Here is a 19,025-nt window from a genome sequence, read left to right as displayed (position 1 = left end):
TGTTGGGAAAGAATGTGAATTCTCCTATTGCTAGTTACACAATTTTAGATCATTTTAATCTCATAGTTCCCCATTTGGTGTTTCCTTTTGCCTGTGTGCCGGCTTCTCCCCGTACCGCGTATTTTTCTAGGCTAAATAAACTCAGTTCTTATCTCTCCTAGTCATCTTAGGAACTCTTTTCTGCACTGGTTCCAGTGACAGGCTGATAATTCTGCTCACACTAAAGCTGAATTCACACTTAAATACCAGTGTCTGCCTTCCCCCTTAATAGCCGCCTCTCCTTCCTGTGCTGTACTCATTGTATGTTGTTACAAAACAGGATTAAAAAGAAGAGAAATGAAGAGGAGAGAACACCTCAGGAAAAATGTGACTACAGAAGTGTCTGTCCAAAACACTAGTATTAGTAGGCTCAGTAATATGGGAAAATCATAATGCTCGTAATGTAAAACCTTAATTGACTTCTGTACTAAATCATATGCAGTTTTAACAAGTTAATTGCATTAGAGTCTGTTTATATGCATTTAGTGCCATACTAACAATTTAAGCTGAAGTTCTGTTTCCTGGCTTCATGTTACCCTGAGCCACCGAGCCTTTGGCACAGGTACCTTGGAAACATGCTGCATTGATTGTCTCTGTTTCTTTGTAGTGTGTCATTGTGGTGCTTTATACTCATAAATTTTCTTCCTGTAATAAATACATGTAGTTCTCAGATTCGCTTGTTTCTGTTTTCTTTCTGTTCTAAGTAAAATAGCCATGCTTTCCCTTTGATTAAGGGACCTTGTGGAGCGTGTCCTGTGCTTGTGGGTTTGAGAATTTTAACTCAAGTTAATAGGGAGTCATTGACTTGCATCAGAACAGGAGCAAAATTCCAGTTTTAAGCTTAATTTCCCCCCTCCATTGCCTCAGTTGTAACTGAACTAATCATGGGAATCCTTGTGCGTTCAGATATGGCTTTGTGCATTCTCTCTGGGTGGAATCTATTCAGCAGTAAAAAGCTGCCATTTGATATACCAGTAATGTAGATCCTAATGATACTTGATTTTTTTTGCCCGTTTAAAGGAATTTATTCTTTGTAAAGAATTGCTTTGCATTTTTTTTTTTTCAAAAAGTATAATATGTGGCTATTTATTTTTTTTTTTATTATACTTCTGTTTTTATGAACAGCAGTGCATTATTCCTCTACAAATGAAGTACGGAACAATGAAATATGAACATTACAATATTAGAGAAAACCTGGTGTGAGATTTTACTTAAAGCTTTTCATTCTAACTACATGTAAGATTTGGGTTTTTTGGTTTGGTTCTTTTTTTATGTTTTAAACTCCTTGCTTTTCACTTATATTGGAAGATAGAAGGGGTGTTACTTTCAGTCAGTGCTTTTGCTTCAATGAAGAAATTAAACATACCTTAAATTCTCTGGGTTCAACTGCTGGTAGTTCCTTGACCCACTTGAAGCTCATTTTTCCACAATAGCACTTCTTTCTTGGATTTTGCAGGAATAACGATACTTTCTGCTTATATCAATAGACTTTTTGATCATATTTGTATGTTTGGAGAATAGATTGATTCATTTTAGATGTTTGACTTTTGTGTGTGTGTCTGCAAAAGCAATCTGATACTACAGTAGAGCTTTCAGTCTGCTACAGACCCAAGAAACTTTTTGTTGTTATTGAGGTGAACAAGTGTAGAGCTGAAGTCTTACTGTCACCCAGTTTTCTAAATTTAGAAAAATGAAAGTCTGAGTGGCACAGTTTTAATAAGGCTAGTCCAGTATGACCAATTATATGAGCTTATTGTGGTGCCCTTGGAATATGTGGGAGAGAAGGTTGGGTTTGGGTTTTTTTCTGTTTAGTTGGTTTGTTTTTTTTGGTTTGTTTAGTGAAAACATTTGTGTGTTTTCACAATACAGGACATATGATAGATAGTCAGAGGTTGTACATTAATGGGTTGGCAATAGCTGGCAAAGTCAATATAAATCTCTTAATTGTGAGACAGAGATGAGAGATCCGCTCACCACTGTCTTCCTGGTCCAGATGGAGCAGCAGTGAAGATTGGGACAAATATTTAATTCTAAATAATGAAAACTCCCACGTTTTATCAGCTCAGACAACTTTTAGTTACGGCTTAAGAGTCCTCTGAGATGCCGTTGGCTGAATGTAATAACTTGTGCTGTATTAGCCGTGTTAATAAAGTTGAGTCATGATAAAAATTGCTTGTCAGCATTTTTACTGCAGTGGCTTCTAACCCTGCTCGGAACAGGTCTTCCTGCTCCTGTAAGAGCAAAATACCCACATTGAACCCACATTGAGTCTGTTCTGACTGTGCCGTGGCTGGCAGCAGTAACTGTGAGGTTGTAGCCATCTCGCTGTGTAGATTGGATGGGGCTTTGCTATTGAACGCGGGATTCTTGTGCAGAAGAGACTTGTACTCGTTGTTCAAGCAGTAAATGTATTTTATTGTAAATGGGAAGTAAGGAACATCTTCATGGTTTAGGTGATTATAGTCATTGTTAATGAGATTTTCTGTTAAGTAGAAAAAGGCTTACAGAGATCAAAACGCAGATGGGAGCCTAAGGTGGACACCTTGGGGAAGTTTTTGTCTTCTTCCCGTAACTAGAATAAGAGCCATAAAATGAAACCTAGCACTAAGCAGTCTTCTGTCTTCTGCAGAACTGTACTACCAAGTGACTGGAAACTCTGGGTTGCATATATGCCTGGGATATAAACTGATACCTTTATAACTCAAAAAGGTCTTAGCTGTCAAAATTGCACAAAACTTTCCTGCGCCAGGGGATAACCACATTTCCAAACAGCCCTTCCTGAGAGCGCAATGTTGTTTGGATCATGATGAGGCTGTCTAGCATAAAACTGTAGAGAGCTTGCACAGTGGTACTCTGTAGACTTAAATTACAGTAACCACACCCTTGATTTGCCTTTTTTTCTGATGTAAAAAGGGCTATTTTTGGAAAATTCATACAGTTGAAAGTGGTAATTTGGATAGAAGAACTGTTTCAGCAGAGCTTTGGAGTAGGCTAATATTGGACTGACCTTTGCAGAGTTCACTGGTCTGTTGGAATCTGATACATAAAAAAATATGCTTGTGGCTCTGGTGAGGAAGGATTGTGCGTAACAGATCTTGGTTGACCTCCTCGCTTCTCCCTCCTTCCAGTCCTCCTTTTGATGATTTGTGGAAGGTGGAAACAGTTTTCCAGATGAGAAGACTTTCCTATGTGGTCAGTTCGTTCTTGTGGCTAAGCTGCAACCTTCTTGCTTTGTCAGATGTCTCATGTATTTATGGATATTTTCATAGTTATATATTTACATCTTGTGCTGATATTCACTGATCTTAATTCTTCCCCAAAAGCATTATATTTTTTTTTTTTTTGGCAATTTATGTTATGCTACAGCAAAACTTGAATCTGTCCTCTGCAGTACACTGAAGTCTTCTATAAATTGATAAACTATGAAGACAGTTACAGACAAGACAGTTGCTTTACTTAGTTCAGCAAATGAGTCTTACCTCTTTTTCTCATTCTTGTGAAACGTGTTTTAACATACTAATAGTTTGGCCCTTGCAAATGCAGTATGGCTACTTCTTGGCTCTCACTGAGTACCCTTACGTGTTAGTGATGCTGGGGTTTACTTGACAGTCTCATTAGTGGCTGGCCTGTGCCTCAAGATGTTACACTGTGGTAGGACTATGCAGCTGTAGCAAAAGTATCTGGGGTTATAAAAGTGTACGGGTGATCAGAGGGCTTGTGGGGACAGATAACTTAATTATAGTTTTCAGGAGATGGATACTACTGCATGGTGCAACTGTAGAGTTTACTAGTGAAAACAAATCTGGAAGGACTGAAATAACACAAAATATTATGAAATATTGTCGTAGATTGCAGCAACTACAGTACCTGTGGTCTATTTTGAAAACTAACTTAATTAAACCAGTGCTAACTTCTTCATAGAGGGTTAGATAGAGGGAAATAGGAAGGTTAGTTTTGTTTAATTTACAGTAGCACCGGTAAAACTTGGATTTCAGGTGTGTATTACAATGTGCTTCATCAGACCTAGATGTAAGCTGCTCCCGAAAGGGTTTTGGTCCCACCTGGTTCCTGGCCATGCGTTGACTCCTTTCGTCTTTGCGTCATACCTAGTAATTGTGCAACTGCTGGCCTCAATGAAACCTCACCTCACAAAAACGGTAGTTTGCCAGGTCAGCTTACTGCTTTGCTGGGGCAATTTTTCCACCTCCTTCTTTTTCTGCCCATGAATAAAATAAGTTTTACTAGCAAATTGTAATGGCAAATGTTTGAAAAAAGAGGTTTTGTTGGCAGAGCTTTATTAATGCTGCTGAAGTCAGAGCTGAGCTAACTTAAGGTGGCTAAAATTTACAGTGTGGGGCTGGACTGTTAGTCTTTCTTGCCTCAGACTTTTGATTCTCAAACCAAGATAGGCAAATCCTATCTTTAGCTGGAGTCCTTTAGATTTAATTGTCAAGAAGGGATTAAAGTAGTAATTTATTTTAAAAAGTAAAACCAGAGCTGTGCCTTGGCTCAGCAGTTTGCTGGGGCTGGTCTGTAGTAGGATGCCAGTGTTCTGGAACAAGTTAGCTGATCTGAAACAGCTCAGTTAAAATAAACATGACACAATTAAAATACAAAATTGAGTAAAACTTTCTCTAATAACAGGGTCTGCATTTTGATATAAAATGTGTTTTTCCACACATTCTTGTTCAGTTTAACCATTGAAATGATACCTACTAACTTTTCTTCCGTGGGGATCCATATTGCAGACATTATTGTATGGGTGCTTTGTTCACATTTTCAAAAAATATTTGCAGTTGTGTACACTTGTGATACAGTTTCAAAATCTACTGCTGGAGAGGATTCCTTGGCTGGTGGTGACATATATTTGGCAGTAAAAGCATTTCTTGTTTTTCATAACATCTTGTTTTTTTTCTTTCTTTGAGAAAGAAAGAAAGAAGGGGAGGTTCCCAGGTCTTGTTTGTCTGTTTTAGAGCAAAAGCTCAAACCAAATCAACCAACCAACCCTCCTCAATAAAACAAAGAACGACAAAAAGTAGGTTTATTTTTGTGTATAGGTAAGAGGTGAAAATTACGTATTCAGGCTCCCATGCAGTCTACAAATGGGTAGTATGAAATAAAAAAGCCTGTATTTTCTGTTGCAGCAATGTCAAAGACATTAAATATGGGTTTGGTTATTAATTTTGGTTCTGGCTACTTAAACAGATATGTGTGTCCAGTGCAACTTAGTTGAAGATGTAATTTTTCTCCATTAACCATTGATTGCAAGTTTTGCTCCCAAGTACCTTGTTTAGTGTGGTTCCACCAGAGCGGTCGGGGAGTCAGGAGCTGAGAATACTTTTGAGGTACAAGGTCGCTGTTCTGTGTTGGTGGGGAGTAATGCTCGTTTGAATGAGTAAGGTATTCTTATGCTTCCGTGCAGGGACTGGAAGTTGTGCTCCCGTTCCTGTGGGGAAGTGAGTGCTCCAAGCTGAATGTGAAAACTGGAAATCTTCCAGTTACTGTAATTCTTAAACACTGTGAAACATGTAATTCTTTGTTCTGTTGGCAAGCAGTCGGGCGAACCAAAAGCGTAGCTCAGATAATGTTTTTAACAGAAAATGTTTTTTAACAGAAAATGTTTTTTTACAAGATTATCTCTCCTGATGCCTTACTGGCTGTATACCTCCATTTCCTCTCACAGTGAGCTCAGAGGAGTGTTTTCTCTTAGCAGTTTAGTTGGGAGCTTGGCATTTGGTTTTAGGGTGATAGTTTTAGGAAAGCAGCTTTCTGGAAACAGTGGAAGAGGAAATTGGGTTTTTTAGTTGGATGTGTAAAAAAAAAAAAAAGGGGGGGGGGAGGGGAGAGAAAAAAATTCTCTTTGGTGTCTAATAGCGTGAAAGTGTTGTTCTGAGCCATGGGTCTGATAAACAGCAGAATTATTCTCCGGTTACAACTTTGAAATGCCTGCCTGAGCCCTAACCAAGTCTGCGTAGGAAAATCGGGTTTTAGTGGGACATCTCAGATTACTTTTTTTTTCCACTTCAGGCTTGCTTTAAGTTTTTTTTCTGATATGATCCTTGTGATTCTGTGGTCCATGTTTCCATAAGTTACTCAGACTTAGTAGACCATGTCTGCACGTGACAATGAGATGAAATTGTAAACTTACTTATTTTGGAAAATGAGCTATTCCTTTAACATAAGTGAAGCCATAGCAATGTGCTTGGTTTTCCTCTGAATGACACTGAAGAATGGAATAGTGTTGAGATATGTTTACAGCTGTGGGTGCCATGACTTCACGCCTAAAATTATACCTTTAACTGTTACACTCAGATTTAACTTTGGTTTGGCAGCAAGCCTAATGGAGGCTCTTAAATATGTATATATTTTGCACATGTAAGGCAGTTGAAATAGCCTTTTTAGTTACACTCTTGACCTGGAATCCACTAAAGGAAAAAAGTAGCATTGGTTTTACCCATGGAGTGGGTCTGCCCCCCAACCAAAATGAGTATTTGCACAATTAACTGTAATTGATCTTTGTGTATGTGGTGGTGCCTGTCTTTTGTGTGCCCTCGGGCTGTGCTCTGGAGTCCTTGAGTTTGAATTGCTCGTCTTAATAAATGATGCTACAGTGATAGCTCACAAATGCCTTGCGCTGGTGCATCAAAACTGGATTGCTTTTAGCAGTAAATTGTCCTGATCACTGTATTCTATCATACTTCTTTTAAGGAATAAAATAGTAGAATGTTTGGAAGATATCAGAGACAAGTAGATTCAAGAAAACACTTGCCTTGTGAGTGGCACACTCTTGCGTGATCAAAAGAAAATAGATACCTAGGGAAACACGTTAAATAGCTTTCGAAATACACAAAACCCTTGGAGGAGAGGGAGGTGGGAACTTTCTCCATCCTTGATTTTGCCATTTAATACCAGTTTTCCAGGAAAAGTTGGTTGTTGGGGTTTGGAGGTTTTTTCTTCTTTTTTTTTCTGGTTTGGAGTAATTGGCTGTCTGCTGAGTTGGGACCCTCAAACTGAACACATGCATTCAGCAAGTTCTGAAAATGAATGATGAGTAATAGGGCAGGGAAGGAGATGCTTCATTGTCACCTTTGCAATGTTGATACCTACATAGGAGGAATTTTGTTTCAAGTAGAATGGAAACTGGGAAAGTGGGATACATGTTTTGGTGGGCATGGATTATTGTCACTTACCTGGTGAGGAGACAGTGGACATTTGATAATAAGCCTGATATTTTAAGTGTAGATGAAGACTACCATATTGGTTGAGTAAACAGTCCTGGCTTTTAGTGTGGGCTGAAGAGTATTAAAAGTTTTGTGTGGTCACTTCTCAAGCAGCCACATCTTTCATAAACTGAAATATGCAAGTGAGTTCCTGTATGGATCCAGTTTACCCCAGTTGTGTCTGGTATGAGAAGCTCCCTGTAAGTTTTGAAGAACTTTTTGTATAGGAGAAAAAGTATGGACTAAAATTGTAGTCAGAAAGACTTACATTAGATGTCAAGAAAAGTCATCTCGTTTTGCCAATGAGTGTTTTAAACAACAGGTGAGGTAAGCGTCTGTCAGGACTGACTGATTGTCTTTCCCCAAAGTAGGATCAAATTATAAACTCAGTGAATTAAATGGTCTCCTTACATTCCTGTCAAGAGTGTATTTCTGTGATAGATGTCTGCAAGTTGTAGATTTGGTCCCATCAAGAAAGAAAAAAGACTTGTCTCCTATTTTAAACCGTCCTTACTCTAGCCTATCTAGCATGCTTACCTTCCTTTTATAGTTTTATTTTCCTTAGTCTTGGAAATGCTTGGATATTATGATCACTGATAAAGAAAAATACCTGATGAAACACAATCTTTTCTTTTCACGCGAATTTTAGTGAAGTTAGTTCATTTACCGCGCTTTTCAAGTTGTTGCTCTATTGTTTGCGTTCTCGTACACGTGCAGTAAATGCAGGGGAAGTTTATCTTGCTGCTGTTATAGCAGCTTTTGTATGAGAATGACTCGTGTCCAAGGCCTTTAGTGTGCACTGCTATGGAAGCTTCAGTGCACAGCCTTCTCATTCCCCTCTCGGCAGAATTTTTCACAATAATTCCTTTTGTACCTGGAAGTCAGGAGAGGGGCTGAATTTCTTTGATCATACATTTAGTAGGCATCTTGTGCGAACAGAAAGAGATTTTTAATTCAATTACGTAAAACTTCCCAGATCTTGGAGGCAATGGTTTTGGGGTACTTAAGCCAATGCTGCCACTGAAAAGTCTTTTCTCTTTGATTTTATGTCCAAAACCATGTCAGATCAGGAATCTGAATCACTTCAGAAACCTTCCCATTGATTCTCCATTATTATTCAAGCAGACAAGTCCCCTGATCTAGTTTTCCATGTGGTTTTGCAAATGATTGTGTTGGCATGGGATGAAGAAAGACAATAGGTGACTGGTAAAAGGTGAGAAGAAGTTGCTTTTGTAATAGCAGTGTTGGCTTGTGGTCATGTCAGACTGGCCCATGACAAGTAGGTTATGTAGAGGGAAATGCTCCATGCTGTCATCGGGAGACACGTTTCTTAGTGTTCTTGGTTCTGTCTTTGTCTGGGTCTTCATTGAACAAAGTGAGTTGCAGATACTTAGTGCTCAACACAGAGGGCAAAAAGAAGTGCCAGGCTTTGCCTAAGGGACTGTTGAGACTCTTCTAAAGAAACTGCTTATCTTTTGGTGATAAGGAAGAGCTGAAACATGAAAAACAGCGCTTGCATTGACTGGGTGATTTTCTGGAGTTGGAAGTGCAAACGAAGTAACAAAACCAGAGGAATTAAGAAGTAAGTACGTAACAAGAGAACAGTAGGGCCAAAAGAGGAGATTTTATAAGAAATTCCTAAGCAGTCAGATGGCAGAGACCCTGTAGGGTGAAGGTTCACGGTCAAAGACAGGTGACCATTGACCTGTGGCCACAGGGGAAAAGAGGGCTTGTCCTGCAGCAACTGATACAGAAGAAAGGGAGTGTCTCTAATGTGACACCATTACTGTTGTTGTGGCAGCTTTTATTAGCTGATTACTATCTTCTCTAGCTGGGAATGAAGCATGTCTCTGTTCCCTTGGGAATACAGAAGTTATTCATGTTTTCCCAGAAGAAGGGAGAGTGCTGCTTGGAACGCCAGCTGTAGCTGATGTGGCGTATTTTGCATGGTTACTGTTTGGGACGCGTGGAAGTGGTTGTGCGTCTCAGTGGCTGGGCATCCCTGGAATTGTTCTGTAGGTAAAGGTCTATGGAGCAGCCTGTGCCAGGCTGGAGAGCTCACTGCTCGGATTGTTGTTCGGACAATACTTTCACTGTATAGCTGTAGGGCTGACACACAGAATATGTTATAGAACAGTGCTTGCTGTGTCTCTGTCTTGGCATGCCCTAGCAGGGTTTGTCTTGTAAGCACTTGCCCATGAAGCTGTCAGAAATAGAAGCCTAATGGCAGAGAATTTGCTAAAATGGATCTCAGCCATGTAAAGGTGCAGGTTCAGAGTTGTAGAGAAGGCGTTTGGGAAGTTACCTCTTGCTAGCTGGCTGGGGAAAGGAGCTTACAGAGAAAAGTAAGCCATCAGTGTGTTTGGTTTTATGAAGTACTTGGGTCTAATATATGGCTCTAATATTATAGTCTGATAACTATAAATAGCTATTTGTTACTTGACTGAGTTAGCAAGAATCTGTCTGAAAGCTTGACTAAGTAACTTCTAAAACAACTTCCTTATGTGGATTTATGCATTGCAGGTGTAGTAGTAGAAGAATCCTAAAGAATGTACTTCCCTGTGAAAACCAATGGTGTCTGTGTATTTTGAGCAGTGTTCTGCTTATATGCTACAGTTCAGAAATGGGTTGTTAGTTGTTCTTGTAATGTGGCATGCACATGAGCTGCACTAAAGTAAGTCCTTCAAAAGACAGCAGTCTTTAGCATGGCCTTATCCAGTATTAATTTTCAGAATGTGAATGAAGAATTTTCTTTTTCTTTTCTTCATGGATTGTCATGTAGTAAGTACTAAGAATTGCTTTTAAAAATCAGTATTTAAGTCAAAGGACAACTACGCACATGCTTGTTACAGGCATTTTCTTGCATAAGTTTCCACTGCTTGTTCTGAGATGAAATACTTAATTTTACAAAAGTACTTGTAGAAGGAAGATGGTTTCATTTTCATATGTGCAGTGGAAGGCTGGTTAAATGGGACTGCATGAAGTCTGCTCCAACTTCTGAAAAATTTCCTAAGTAGGGGGTTTTGTTTTGGTTTTGGCTGATCCCATTTGAGAAGAACATAGCACTGATGCCATGTCTGGCTGTGGGAGTATGCGAGCTTGCATGCTTGAAATTCGCTTATGGGAGAATCCAGTTGTATGCACGTGGACTCTGCTGGACTTGTAGAAGGTCATTTAAATTTCAGTTAAAAATACAAATGGGTTTGCAGCTCACTGGCTGGCATTTTGGATAATATTCAAAACTTTGAAGTAATCTTGCGACTCAATTCTTTCCTGTGATGCTGTCATTTGCTTATTATCTCTAGATTAATGCATTAGAAAGTGTTTATTTGGGATCAAGAGTTCTTAGTCCCTTAATGAACTGCGCAGTGGTTAGGATTTTAGGAAGCAGTTCTGTTTTCAGGTTTTGTGCAATATATTATATTAATGTAGGGAAATTAGACATTAAAAAGATGCAGTATTTTATTACAATGAGATTTGCTTCAGCAATATAAAATTATCCTTGAAATTTGCTTGTGGGCTACTTGTGTTGGAAACTTTGTGTGGAATCTGGACATGCCCGAGCTGCTTGCTTGATTCCTGCCGTGCAGTTACTCTTAGACTTGGCACACTGCGTGTGCTTTGCATTGCTCTTTTTCCAGCTGCCTCAGGAAGAAGGAAGGTTTGACTGTATCTCCCTGGCCCTGTTTGCTGGAGTATCAGTGAACATGAGTTTTCCTAGACTGTAATCATGATACCAACACTGAGTTTTTAGGATGTCCTGCTATAGGATCTCTGTGAAGTGAAGGAGAGAAGTCAGGAAACATCACTGGTCTGCGATGAGTTTCTAATTACACTATTGCACTTTTCTTGTGCAGGATGGAAGGACTTTAATTCTCGTTTCTCCCTTGCATAGAATCAGCAGATAGCTGTCCTAGTCGTCGCTGCAGCCTCTCAGCAGGGTTATGGTGTAGTAGGTTGTTTAGAATGGGTTGCATGTATTCCATTTCTTTCATTGTGCCAAAGGGCCCTCAGTTTTCAATACGAAACTTAATGGATTATGCACAGGGCTGGTCCGTGATCCATGTATCATCCTTATTTATTATCTGTTATATAAAAGTCTTTCTAACATTTACAGCCTTGTTTCGACTGACGTTTAGTAATTATGATGAAATGGCATTTTAATTATCATAGCTGCCAAAGTTGCCACTGAATGATGAATTATATAGAAAACATTGTTCATCTCAAAAGTATTTGCCAATTTATGAAGATAAAATTTTATGAACATAAAACTACGAACATCAGTTAGTAAAGTTTAGTGCATAACCCTGGACGTGTTTAATCCCAGTTGAAATTCCATTCAATCATTTTGCTATTCTTATAGATTCGGAGTTCCTGAATATTCTTTTAATAGGTTAATTCCATTATTGATTCTCAAATCCAACCAGGATACTAAGTTTCCCTTTCCCTTTGCTCAGGGTTGAGTGAGGGAATGCTTCTCTCTGAAACTGAAGTTAGTAACAGAACATAAATCTAGTATTCTCATTCTTAGGCCATTTCTTCTTGGTCTGTGCTTAGCTGTAATCATTGGCTAAAAATAATATGCTATGGACTATATTGTGTATAACTATATTGTATATAACCTGAACAGTGTGTATATATATACACTAATTGTAAGTGCTTAGTTACACATGGCATGTATTTGCAATTCAGTATATTGATCTTCATGGATGCTTTTGAGACCTCTGTTCCACAGCCTGGAAATATGACCAAATATGACCAAAATAAAACAAATATATGAAGCTTAAGATTGTCTTTATGTCTTGGCCAACTTTATGAGCAAATAAGACATATGATTTCAGTTTTAGTGTGGGGTAATGTTGAAGTTATTTATGATAATTAACAAAAGTAGTTTCTCGTTTCTTAAAAGCTTACTGCACAAGTATATAATTTAATCTGAAAGAGGCAGTCTGTTTTTCAGTGATGTTTAATATTAAATTTCTACAGTAGAAGGTTTGCATTTGTGTTTATATGTTAAAAAAAGTATTTTAAAGTGTGTGTCTAGTGGTTTGGTATTTTTTTCTAAATTACTTTTAAATTGGGAATTGGATGAGTGATTCTTTAGCTTTCTTGTAGCTTTAGTTTTTATTAGCTTAGTGATATTTAATTTGGAACTATCATATAATTCAGTTATCTCTGTTCCATATCCATAGTCTTGCTGAAATTAGGCTTTTCAATTATTTTTCAGAACTGTTTATTTATCTTTTTTTTGTAGGGTAAGACTAATGCAATTAACATTGGGCTTTATTCTTCTCCTTTTCCATTACTTTAGCACAAGTTGTGGAAAAACTGCTGGGAGTTGTTGTCTGACTCCCAGAGCCACTCCTTGTCCATTGTACCCTAGCCAGCGTGGCGGCTCTCTGCTGGGCTTGCTTCAGTGTGCCCCTGTTCTTCTCTTTTGGGCCCCCAAACTGTAGGCAGCCCTTGAAACAGGGCTTCACAAGTGCTAAGCAGAGGGAGTGATCATTTCTTTTGTCTTGCGATCTGTCATCTTCTTGTTGGTCCATTCCTCAAGGTCTCCCTTAAAGAATTTTCTGTCCCCTAGTATATCAACCCCACTCTCCCCAGCTGGCTGCCAGCTGGGAGCTTGCTGAGGCTGCCTTCGGTCCCCATGTCCGGGACAAAAGAAGTTTCAGTGTAAGCTACAGAGTAGGGTTTGGTCTGTCAAGGATAGGAAGAAAAATCGGCAATATTAATATTTGTATTTCTGTGCTTTGAACACAAAGGTATGTTGTATCAGGAAATTGATCTAAATCGAGCTGGTCTTTCAGCCTCCTGCCGAAATTTCTATCGGGAACCCTGAATCAAGTGGTGTGCAAGACGTAATAGGGAAGTTTGTGTGTGGTTTAATAAATGCATATTGCAGCTTGTTGTGAGGTTTGGGGTTTTTTGGTTTGTTACTGGGTTTTGTTTTTTTTTCTGGACAGAATGAATCTTCACTATCACATTGCAACAACTATTATCAGTTAAGACATAGAAGTCTTACAGAAAACAGGATAGTGTTATTTATGTGCAAAGTTGCATTAGTTGCAATTGAAGCAATTTTAATGTGCCTGAGGGAAAAAAAATCTGAACGAAGTGAGTTCAGAACAAATTACTGCAGGGCTTTTGAATTGTCCTTTGGTCGTACAGATTTTGTGTGCTGCAGTCTTGAATATAAAAAGTTAATTTACAAGCTACAGGTTTTATATTCCTAGATGGTACAAGAACTTCAGAGAGAGCTGCCATAAAGATTTGTCATCCGATTCTCTATTTGTATTAGAATAAGAAAAAGAATTAGCAAATGGCACTGGAGAAATGGACACTCGTGATGACATACCTGCCTTCTTTTCCTAATTTCAGGGCATATTCCCTTGTGGATTCCAGTCAAGTGTCTACCTTCCTGATTTCTATTCTTCTCATAGTCTACGGCAGTTTCAGGTAAGATTTTTCTTTAAGGTTCTGCAGAATTTTTCTTTTTTGAATAAAAATATAAACTGAATGCATTTTATGCCTTTTGGTTCATTGTATCTTGCTCAGACTGATGGCTAATGTAAATTAAATCTTTCTTGCTTCTGAAAAGGAAATGGTAAAGGAAGAAAAAATAGCTAGTTGGGGTTTCTAAAAGATGTAATTGTATGTCAAGTTACAGGCAGATAGAAGATAACTTAGAAGTTAGTCCTCGAAGACAGCTTTGTAAAATTGTAGTTTGGAGGGTATAAAAGGATTCTGGAGAGAGATCGGAATGTAATGTTATCGATAGTAGAATTTTATATATAATGTTTCAGTGTTGGTCGATTCGGCATGTCCTTGGTGTGATTGCAAACAAGTCCTATAAAACAGAGATTCCAGAGTCCCAGTGCTATCTACTTGAGTGTGAGTAACAGCTTAATAGAGAAGTGGGAAACACTGTCAGTGTTGAATTCTAGCAAAGTGTCTGAGAAGTGCTGCAGGATAAGTTTGAATCTTCAAAAATCAAATTTGCCCCATTTTAGGAGACTTGAGTATAGTTTAGAGAAAACATAGTTGTCCCTTTAGACTTGCATCTTGTATTATACAGTGTTTTAATGTAGTGGCACCTAAGGAATGAGGTTCATACTGACATATTAAAAAAATAATTAGTCACAGCATGAAAGTATTATTTTTTTCAAACTTAAGTACAGCATGTTTTTCTTTCCGATTCTTCAAGAACATTGCTTCATTTAACAAGCCTATGATAAAAGGCCATACATTCACTCTGAAGTCTCTAAACTGCTGTGAGTGTTCCTGAAATAGGTGATAGCCATGGTCATACATATGATGTAAGCTGCAGCTGTTAGGAGAAGAGGTTTTAAATCACTATCATAAGTTAATAAAATCATATAATCAAAGAGACAATTTTTGGTAAGAGCTGTCTGTTGTTGCTAGCAAGTATTAGGTAACAGTGCTGCTGAGGGAATTAAAACAGCAGGCTTTATGAAAACAAAATCTAGAGATGATCAAAATGAAAAAGAATAAAAGGTTCTATTTGTTTCATTTTTTTCTTCAGGTTTTGAGTCAATCTAGTGTATAGTTGGGGGACTAACTCCATTTTTAACTATTTGAATTTATGCAGTTGTGTAAACAGGAACTATGCATCTGGCTGCAAGAAGCCATATCATTTATTACAATTCAATTGTGAAAACATAATGCAATATAAAACAGCAGGAGTGCTTGAACTTAAATTGCCTGCCCTTCTCAGAGCTCCTTGCTCTTAAAAAATTCTCCCCTGCTGTTTGCCATCCTATTCCTATATACATATGCTCTTTTACCATCTTGTCCTATGTTTTACATTTAAAACTGCTCACGTTACAAGGACTGCGAACTTCAGAACAATCTAATTTATTTGATGAAGTAGTGGAATGGTGATGGGTACACATTGGTTGAGGAAATGCCCTGTTCTCGTCCACTTCCTTTGTGTGTATCCTGAAGACCCCAAGATGCAAGCTATTGCAGACCAAGATAGGGTCCCATAGTTTTAAAATTAATTTCCTAATTGATTTCCTATATGTAGTTTCTTTAGCAGATGTCTTGAGATGAAACCCACAGCTACGATGGTGACTTGGACAAATTCCCATTCTGTTTGGTCAGCAAGAGAAGTCAAAAGCAGTTTTTTACAGAAAATTGTACGGTGGTGTTAACAAAGCGGTCTAAGATGCAATTAAGTTATTTAAGAAATTCAAGTGTGGTAGTAAGTTGCCAAATTACACTCATCTGTAAAGTAGTAAAATGAAAACTTCTGGCAAAGTGGGTGGCTTTTCTTAGAAAAGTGACTTGCCGGAAGGACGAACGTTACAGCTTAGGGTGCTCATTCTCAAATGACAGCAGTGATGTCTTCATCTAGGTTTGAGTGCTTTGTCTCAAATGGAGCTGTCATAAGATGAAAAGAAAACAGCACTCCTTAGTTAACCTTCGTGTTGCAGAAAGTGGGTTTGGTTTCTCATTTTCAATCTGAAAAGAAGCAAATAGTTACTGTGGTATTGCTGGCAAGTGACTTAAACAGAAGTGCAGTAATAGGATCAGAAAGAATTGGGTGGGTGAGTCATTAGGATAAAATCCACGTGCATGGTGGGTGGATCTAATCTAGTGAAAGAGGTTTCAGGGGGACAAAGGAAAGACTTGGTCCACTGTCCTTACTCATACAAGCAGCATTTGTCCAAAACTAAAACAAACCAAAAAACCCCAAACCCTCAAGATAGTCAGAAGAATGTCTGATAAATCATTGGTGAAGTCCACATCCAGAATGAAGTACAGTTTGTAGAGTTGAGTTCCCGCTTGTCTTACTGTGGATGAGTGAGTGTTTCCTTCCTACATTTGTGTTGGGTCAAGAGTTTCAGCTTCAAGTGCTTCTGAAAGTCTCTCCCATAGACCTTCTGACTCTCTCGGTCCTTGAACTCAATGTACTTTGTTACTGACTGCCAAAGGGGCAAGTATAACTCTTTAAACTGTTACAAGCTGTAAACTGGAGCGTGCAGGTATATGTGTTAGTTACGGGTTTTTAAAGATGTGAGCTTAGCTTGAAACAGGTTGTCTCCTATGGGTTCTTGCAAGCCAGCCACCTGTCCAGTGCTTCTCTGTGATTTAAATGTTGGGGTTACTCTGCAGGCAGGTAACAGCTAAATCTTCTTCTATCCTGTCACATACCCAGACATGGTCGCTCAGCTTATGTAAAGCCAGATTTAGCCCAGAATCTGCCTGTTCAAGTGTCTGCTTTTAAACCATACCAAGAAGCGCAGGATGAAACTGCTGTCTTCTGTCTCTGGGCTTTGGGTATCTAAAGTACGTGTGTAAATAGAAAGTAGTTCAAACGGTGTCCTTGTGGTCGGCTTTGTGACCCGGCATTTATGGAAATCAGGATGCATATTTCACAATTAAAAAACCAAAAAACAACAACAACAACAAAAGTTTGTGCTTGGAGTTCATCAGCATCTACAGCTGCAGCGCTGGCGGGGTAGAACCAGGGGTTTGGACAGACCGTCTCACCGCATGCTACGAAGGTTATCTGCATGTGCACACACGAGTGAGTGCACGTAAAATACCTGCTGAAGGTGAGATGTTCTTGGCAGAGACGTGGGACTCGGGCACTCTTCTTGCATGTAGGCAATGAAAACATTTTTACGTGCACTTTCTGCTACTGTTTCCCCTGTTCTTATTCCCACTCCAGATCTTGCCTTGGAACTTGTCCTTTAATCTCACAGGAACATTTTCCAGGCAACTGTAGCAGTGTTATAATACGCTTTGGGATTTGATTGAAATAAACTGTCTCGGGTCAATGACTGATTCTGATTGTAATTTTTTATTTAGAGCAATTGAAATGTGGCAATTCTGTGGCAACCCACAATTCTCATAGTCCCAGAGCTGTTATGATGGGTGACTGTCCGCGCTGAGTAGAGCAGGAAGGAACTTCTCAATATATTGCATCTGCAAGCGGCTCTATAGACACTTACTTGCTTTCATATTTCCTCCATTGTTTCATAAGAATATTCTCCTGCAGGGTTTCCCCGAAGCTTTGCTGCAGTGGCAGTGATCCATAGTTGAATCTGAACTTTCATGATAGTAATGTGCCAGCAGCTTACTCATTCCTTTGGCCTTAGTGTAACCCTACTGAGTGGTTCCCTGTGGGAGGCTGAGCTGTGCTTGCTTTGAAACATTGTGCTAGAAATCCTACCAACTTCAACTGTGAGGACCCACAGAAGAAACAACTGTGCAGTTTATTGCCTGATGGGAGGTGCTGGCTGAATGTTGCCTTTGGAAGCCCGGCAGAAACTTGAACAAAAAAGTAAATGTTTCTTAGCTTGCCATTTCTTTACAGTCCAGTAGTTCTGAGTGTGTCTTGTTTTACAGTATAATTTTTAACTGTCTTGGAGGATGTTTTCTTGGAGGATGTTTTAGTGATCACTTCTCAATTTTTTGGATATGTTAGAGATAATTTGTAGCAGAGGGAAGAGCCAAATCATAAAATGGTTGGAGATTGTTCAGAAGTGGTCTTGGATGAGCAGCTGTGTTGCTAAGTGAAAGTAATTTCCTAATTTATGCTTATTTTTGAGGTAAGGATGTTTATAGGTAATAATGTAATAATTGCTGACACTATTGCAACGAAAGGAGAGGGGCTGAAATTCTTTATAAGCAGTAGATCTAATACTTTATTGCTAGTTTTCTTTGCTGATAGCAATCCCTTAAATTATGAGTTGCCTGATGCCACTGGGAGAATGATGGTGTGAAGTTGTTGCTGGACTGCACTAATTCAGAGAGGAATGGAACGCTGCACTGAGAAAAGGATTACCTTGTTTGGCTGAATCTTGGATCAAGTCCTGGGGGGTTGTCAGCCTCCTACCAGATTTTTGTAGCTTGAGAGAAAAATTTAGGTTTTTTAGTTGATGATCCATAGTCTGTGTAGAAGTACTGTGTGTCTGAGGTTGAAGCTTCCTCATATTTTGCCAGAGCCCAAAAGTTGCTTTAATTTCATACCACTGTTTGGGAGCGCTTGCATAATAGAAGTAGAAGAAACAAACCAGTTGTTTCTTTCTTGTTTTTGTTTTATGCAGTGAAACTGCTCAACCCCTCTTTCTTTAGTACACCACACCTGTCTCTGCTGTAGACCTGTATGTGCGTGATTTCAGGTTGTGTGACTGCAGCACAACATTGCTCACCTGTGCACTGCAGTGGGTAACCTACACACACTAAAATGAGAGAACTTTGATACCCATAGAGCTGTATAGAAGATTGTGGTGTGTTTTTTACTTGTCTGATAAATGAATAGAATTTGTTTACTTTGCATAGCGCTGTTACTCACAGCTAAACTTGAAAAGGAGTTGAATGCCTGTTGACCTGGAAGTTTTATTGAAACACTTGGATGCTGCTGCGGACTTGAGACAGGAGCTGCACAGTGGGAGCTGTACAGTGCTTCTGGTGGTTCTCTGTAGCCTGTTTGAATAAATTAAATATGCGGCTAGATCATGGATAACATGCATGTATCAGAATGAGAAACTATGATGGTAAACTTGATTGCTGCTGTTTTTGTTAAAAACAGCGTAGAATTTAACGATAGAAATGCTTGCTGGCCAAAACAGACCTTAAGGGAAATTCCCCTGATTCAGAAAGTTATGCCAAAATTTATTAGAATGTAATTTGGAGGATCCATCGAAGTGAAGGACTGTGGCAAAAGGGGTGGAACACTGTGTTATTTTGGAACTGTTTTGAAGTGCATATATCAAAATGAAAAGATGAATC

The 19,025-nt window shown here is 38.9% G+C and overlaps 1 protein-coding gene across 1 annotated transcript in view; it reads left to right on the top strand.

Moving 5' to 3' along the window:
- The window catches only part of SPPL3 (signal peptide peptidase like 3), a 59,452-nt gene that overhangs the window by 21,116 nt on the left and 19,311 nt on the right, over window positions 1-19,025 (top strand). Inside the window, exon 2 of the mRNA XM_086474147.1 lies at window positions 13,641-13,718. Coding sequence (XP_086330273.1) covers window positions 13,641-13,718 — 78 coding nt within the window. The remainder of the gene's footprint in view (window positions 1-13,640; window positions 13,719-19,025) is intronic.

The sequence above is a fragment of the Leptosomus discolor genome, chromosome 16 (assembly GCF_034619465.1).
Source record: "Leptosomus discolor isolate bLepDis1 chromosome 16, bLepDis1.hap2, whole genome shotgun sequence".
In the NCBI taxonomy this organism is placed as follows: Eukaryota; Metazoa; Chordata; class Aves; order Leptosomiformes; family Leptosomidae; genus Leptosomus; species Leptosomus discolor.
This window is presented reverse-complemented; position numbering and strand designations above follow the sequence as displayed.